General features: G+C 39.2%; 1 protein-coding gene and 1 long non-coding RNA gene across 2 annotated transcripts in view; one reads left to right on the top strand and one right to left on the bottom strand.

Moving 5' to 3' along the window:
• Nucleotides 1–266: 266 nt before the first annotated feature.
• The window catches only part of chinmo (Chronologically inappropriate morphogenesis), a 91,838-nt gene continuing 85,675 nt past the window's right edge, over nt 267–6,429 (bottom strand). Inside the window, exon 7 of the mRNA XM_017906222.1 lies at nt 267–499. Within this exon, the coding sequence (XP_017761711.1) occupies nt 267–499 (233 nt within the window). The remainder of the gene's footprint in view (nt 500–6,429) is intronic.
• The window catches only part of LOC108551879 (uncharacterized), a 3,063-nt gene continuing 858 nt past the window's right edge, over nt 4,225–6,429 (top strand). Inside the window, exons 1-4 of the long non-coding RNA XR_001890508.1 lie at nt 4,225–4,377; nt 4,877–5,131; nt 5,212–5,445; nt 5,561–5,731. This is a non-coding gene — a long non-coding RNA (uncharacterized LOC108551879). The remainder of the gene's footprint in view (nt 4,378–4,876; nt 5,132–5,211; nt 5,446–5,560; nt 5,732–6,429) is intronic.

The following is a 6,429-nucleotide window of genomic DNA, read 5'->3' as shown; positions in this document are numbered from 1 at the left end:
TCGCAGCATGGCGACTTCGCGAGGAAAACTGTTAGTCCCGGGGGCCATTCGGATGCTACACGGGATGGGGACGGCGTTGACCGACGTTGGACGAGGGAGAAGGTGGACACCTTCGCCCTCGTTGCTGCTTTCTCGTTCCAGCTCCGTGGTCTTTCCGTTTCGTGCCACTCGCAGGTAGCTCGAGTAGTCACAGGGCTCTTTTCGTTGCGACCACGATGACAACGACGACGACGACGACGATAACGACGATGACGACGAGGACGCCGTTACTGCGGCACCGAGTCTGACATCGAATGGTTCGACTGTTGGAAGGCCTTCAGATTGAGCTCGGCTTTGTGCTCCCGCGCGATGTGCCGTCTCACGGTATTGTTCCGCGTGAACGTCCGCGAGCAGAACGGACACGGCACCCTGATACCCTGGTGACGTTGCCGTATGTGGGCCCGCAGATTCGTCTCGTAGCCGTATAGTTTCTCGCAGAACGGACACTTCAGCTTCTTGCCTGAAATCATAGAAATGAGTATGGTTAGTCCAGTGAATAATGTTAACGCGGCCATCTGTGATGGATTATTCGAGTAATTAATTTGCTTCTTGCATTTTTTTAGCATTTCGTAATTTTAATATCATCGGTATAAATATTTTTATCTCTTATGACGCAAATATTCGAATTGATTAATTTTATTCAAATAAGGTTAGTTCTTTGTTACTGTCAGGGAAATTGATATTATTGTCCGTTATAATCTGACATCGGCCTGCAAAATTGTTTAGAAAATGTAATTAAAATACCCGTATGAATTAGAATATTGTTATAAGATTTATATTAATAAATACGTATAGTTTTGAGAACACAGTTCCATAAGGTATTCAAGAGATGAAAATAATGGCTGGCCTAAGTGGAGAAATAATGGTTTTAAATCTTCCTCCAGGGCTTGTTTAGCGGAATCCGAACGATTTCCGGTTTATCCTGACCATCTAATTTGGTGAATCTACATGTAGAATGCGATCTGCGAATTTAGGAAGAAACTATTTTTCTTAGAAGTGGTATTTTTTAAGTAAAATCATTATACTTTTACCACGTGTTTCTTTTCAAATATAAAGAAAGAAATTGTAAATTGCAATTCCGGTCTTTATAAAAGATTTCAAACAATCTTACCATATAGATGTTTCAGATTTATTAACATTCATGAAATTCATTGTATTCATCGTATTCGCAATGTTTATCATATAATGAATCATTTCCCATTCACTTCGCCTTGAACTTATATTCTTTTCTTACATTATCGTCTTCTTGAAGAATAATGATCCAATGCTTGATTGATAACGTTACATTCAACAGGTGACGAAGAACGTACTTTTGAATCACTTGTTTTCATGATCTTTCTCCATATTTCCACGAACGCTATTAATATTGCTAAATACATACAAAAGAAAAAATAACTGCACAAAAAGATAACAAATACCATTAAAAACAAATTAATGATCTTTATGTTTTTGAAGCTCAAGCTCAAATTGTATGTTATCCTCTTCCCGCGGAAACAAATTGTAAGTTTTAGGTTAGAATCTGTAACCAATGACGATCCAAAGAGCGGGTCTCCTATACGCTGTTAAAATTCCAAGAAAAGGTACCTGTATAATAAGTTCGACCGATGTAACTTCAAATGCAAACTTTTCAAATGTGCCCTTTGTTTGTGTCTGTATATACAGCTCATAAGCAGCGCGTGCATGCTGCCGCGTACGTTACACGAGCGTATACATAGAGGCAGAATTCGATGAATAGTATCAAAGTTGAATATCATGAATATTTCGAAAGCCGAGGACGTGCGGTATTAACACGTTTAGAAAAGTTAGTTGAAATTTCCATTTCTGCAAAGAAGTATCAAGGTGAATGAAATGTACCGTGAAACTTAATAGAAACTTGACCGTTCACTAACATCGAATCACGTGAAATGTCCCCAGGGCCCGCGATCGACCTGCACACGCGCGGGCATCGCGGGTAATGGCGCGTGCACGCGTCTAGTAGCGCGGTTCCTTTTTCTCGGCGGATAGCGGTTAAAAATAGAGTCGGGCCATCCTAGAAAAAGTAAACGGGGCCGCGGGGCTCGATTTCGTGCAGCTGACTACGAAATTCACGAAGGATCGCTGGCCGAAGACAAAGGCGAACCCGTAAAGACCACTCTCCGCGCAGGCAACTGAGTGGGGAGCAGAAAAATGCGTGCGCCGACGACAGAAGCTGGACGATGTTAGAAAGAAAGGGCGAACCTTTGACTAGTAAAGGAAAGAATACAGGAGTAACGAAGATGGCAATGTTGAGAAAAGAATGAGGAAGAGCTGCACGAAGATGGTAGTTAGAGAGAGAAAGGGAGATTTAAGAACAGAGGGGAAAGAGATATTACTCTAAGAGGAAGGACATGAGGTAGAAAAGAACGCAGTTGGTAAAAGAAGGTTAGTAACAATGAAGACTAACAGGGATGAGAGAAAATTAAAAGGGAATAAACAACTGGAAAAAAAAGAGAAAAGACAAAGAGGGAGCAGGTAGAAGAGGAGCCCGCGGGGTAGGTACGCCCCTGAAACACGCAGAAACGCAAAACGTCAGTGCCGACGTTTAAAAAGCGAGAACGATCGCTTCCGCGAAAGACTACGCCATTTGCCTTGTCTGGAAATTTTCAGATTTCGTGTGTATCGGCGATTATTACGGGACATGCTCTACCCGGTCACTTTTCTCCCCAACATTTATCGAGATCGAACCTAACCTGTCAGTTAACAGGACCTTCCGGCGTGTTTTTGTGCGAGCGATTACATCGAACAGAATTTGAACTATCGATAATATGTATAACTGTGGGCTTGCAGTTGACAGATATTTTGTGCTGTTGTCACGTTTCGAAATTACGTTAAAGAGGTCCACTTCTTTTTCCTGAATCTCCTTGAAGGATTCTACGCTTCGATTAGGAATTACTGAAAGGTTCGTGATTAAAACGACGTTCCGTATTACTTCCCTTCGTCACGTGCGAAAGTTGGAATAGGTTATGTGAAACCATTGAATTATGTATTATGCAAAATCGTTAGAAAGTGGTATTAGGGGAAATTTTGAAATAAAATTATCGGATCGATGATTTGAATCAATGACATGATTATTCTATTGGATGAATTATAACCTAAAGGAAAATATTATGATTGATATCAGTTTTCGTAGCCCCGTGTTAACGATCTATATAGTTCACAACGAAAATTCATCGATTGATCGTTGAAGATCCAAGTTCCATAAAAAACGTGATACCGCTATGTCAAACAGCTCGTAAACATAGCAGTGGAAATTATAATACTAATACATTCGTGAACTCACGTCATTTGTAATCTTCTTTTAGGTTATTACTGATACTCCTACGCAGCAACTCGCGTGCAGCGATTGCAGTGATAATAGAAAATGAATAAGACACAAAGTAGTACAAGACAAGAGGTGTTTTTTCTGGATGCTCTGGAAGACAAATAATTCGCTAGCCAGTACGTGATTATCAGGCAACGAAAAAGTCGTGTGGTTGCAAACGAAAAAAGAACTGTCATGCGCTCGACGCGCAGTATATTTATATTACATAACCTAACTTCACGTCTCGTCGAGTAGCAGTGGTGCGTCTTCGATGCATTTTATGAACATCGATGCAACTTTCAAATTTCTTTTTTCAGCATAATTTATTGCATCTTCCATTTTATAATAACAATTTGTAATAAAACTGTTATTCGCGTAAGTATATATATTTTTTCTTTTTTCAATATTTAGGTATTAAATTATTGACACAGATATCAATTTTTTTTCCTGCTTTTAGGAATCTTTGTAAACAATTTTGACACTCGACGTTTTAAAGAAATGGAAACATTGAAGATGATTAGGAAAAGATGCGTCACAGAAAATTGTCGCAACGAAATGAAAATGTGGTTAGGTCGAAATAGATTCGAAGGCTATAACGGAGCTAAAAGATCGCGAGTGCACGTGGAACGGGAAGACATGCAAAGAATGCAGAAGAACGTCCTTTCTCCCCGATGCTGTAATTTTCGGGAAAAATTATTTTGAGCGTGAAGCTCGACTACACGTGCGTGTAGCAAAATTCGCGGAAGGTGACCCTGACACGTGCTTGCAGAATAATAATACTGTAACGCGGTGATACCAGTTCAGTAACGATACGATGCATGCAAATAAATAATCACCTTTTCGCAATCGAGGTCATTCTCGTTAAATTAAATAATTATGGATTTGTCGAACGACGACGTGTTTCTTCATGGAAATTTCGATATCTTTTATGCACGATTCAACAACGATATAATTTCTACACATTTCAGTGGGAAATAATGAACCTGATTATTTCTCTCGTGTTTCACAAGATATCCTAGGTAATAATTTTCATTTTATTACGAAAAAATATACACGTAGCGGTGATTATGAAAGAGGCCAAAGTGATACACCTTTCATTTCAAAATATTTAAAATTTCGTGGCTCAAATATATTATAAATTAAAAAATTTATTACGACGAAGCTACAAACTCAATCCAACAAATGCAACACAGAATAAATGATAAAATGATTTTAGAATTCTTCACTTAGACCACTTTCATAATTACCAGTACATGTAAAATAACACATATAATATTACAAAAATCGAGAACCAGTGTATACCTATATACAACTCAAACATCTTACTTAACCGAGATTACATTGCATAAAAATATTTCCAACGAAGAATCGAGTTAATCGCAATAATAAGCCCTCGTCCATGAAACTTTCCATAGCTGTTCCAAAAATCACCGAACATCATTTCAAAATCCGACTTGAAATCACCTTATCATTTCTCAACCCAATCTCAAGATCGTTTAATCCCTAATCTCATTCCAGGTCCCACGTCACTCGAGGTGAATTATCAACACATCCAAAGATCGCCTACGGACTGCTTATGTATCAAACGAAAGGAGACCAAGTTTTCTCGAACACGGAGACCCTGAGACCATCGACGCGGAGTTGACGGAAAACACGAGGTTCCCGATTCGACCTTCGATTGGCCGCGCGTGCTCGAAGGGCCTGGCGAGGCGAGGAAAGCCCGCAACAGTCCACTCAGATCTTCGTGGGCTAGGAGTAGGGGAAAATGGAAAGGTTCGGTTACGGAGACGCAGCAGCCTCCAAGGTCTTCCCCACCCATAGCCTCTGGCCTGACCCTTTTCCTCCCTTTTCAGCTGAATGGATCGAACAGACGAAGGAACGAATAACAGAAAGAAAGCCTCGATACAGCCCTACCACAACTCGCGACGGCTTCCTACGATCGATCCAACGCACCGCTGGATATCGGCAATCTTATCACAAGAATTTTCGTCCTGGGCTCATCCGCTGGAACGTTTTCGTTCATGTCACATATAGACTACTTTGATTCTACGAGTTACGTAATGTTACTGAGCTTGAAGATCTGACAGGTATAGAATGGGAATAATTCCTTGAATAACCCTTATTTCAATTGTTTCCGGATTACATGGATTTGTGGATGTAGTAGAGCATTGGAGATGACTATAAGGGATATTTTTGTTGCAGTCATTGTATAAGAGGCCAAATGGATTTGGTAATCTTCTTTTGTTATAAATGGATTACATGGGTCTATGATAAATATTGAATGTTATTACTGGATTAAGAGGTGACTGAAGTGGTATAAAGATTGGGAATATACTTTTTCTGTTACATTGGATGGAAAATATAAGATTGAAGGTAAAACCAGAGCATCTTCAGATTCTTCTGAGCAGTGTATTGTACAAAAACAATGTTTGGATAGAAAATTGATGGTCTTAAAGGAGATGAATGTTTTCGTTACCGCGAAATGAAGTTTTAATAACGTGGAATGAACTGTCCAGTGAATCTCAAACAGCGATGATTACACGAAAAAGAATACATGAAAAGTAACTTGAAAAATGCAGACAAACTTGGAACTCGAAGCAGGTGCATATTTTGCAGCTGCTAAGTTAAACGATGCAAATGAGTAGATTAGATTACGCTTAATCCATCGGGATTCTTAAATTTAGATACTTCGAATGCGTTCGCGATTTTTATTGAGATTGCTCGTCTCGTTATCGTTCGTTTTATCTTCTACAGTATTACTCTAGATATAAATATCCTGCGAGTCAATATTAAATGACACAAAATCCCGACAACACGTGATTGACAATAATATCACTTTGATCAATTTCGTAGTGCTATACTCTGTTAATCAACAAACCGTCTGACGTCATATCGTGCACTCGTTCTTAATTTTCAAGAATTCGTGGAAGGAATAAACGGTTAATGTATTTTATTACCTCTCTTATGGAACTATAACTACTTTATTGCTAGTTTTATCGTTATTGGTAATTATGTTGTTCTCTCATACATAAGTAAAAAGCAACAGAAATATAAGGAAAGTCGTATAGGGA

This window comes from Eufriesea mexicana, unplaced genomic scaffold, assembly GCF_001483705.2.
Source record: "Eufriesea mexicana isolate 0111107269 unplaced genomic scaffold, ASM148370v2 scaffold5190, whole genome shotgun sequence".
NCBI classification, from domain to species: Eukaryota; Metazoa; Arthropoda; class Insecta; order Hymenoptera; family Apidae; genus Eufriesea; species Eufriesea mexicana.
The sequence above is the reverse complement of the archived record's forward strand: the minus strand, read 5'-3'. Positions and strand labels throughout refer to the sequence as shown.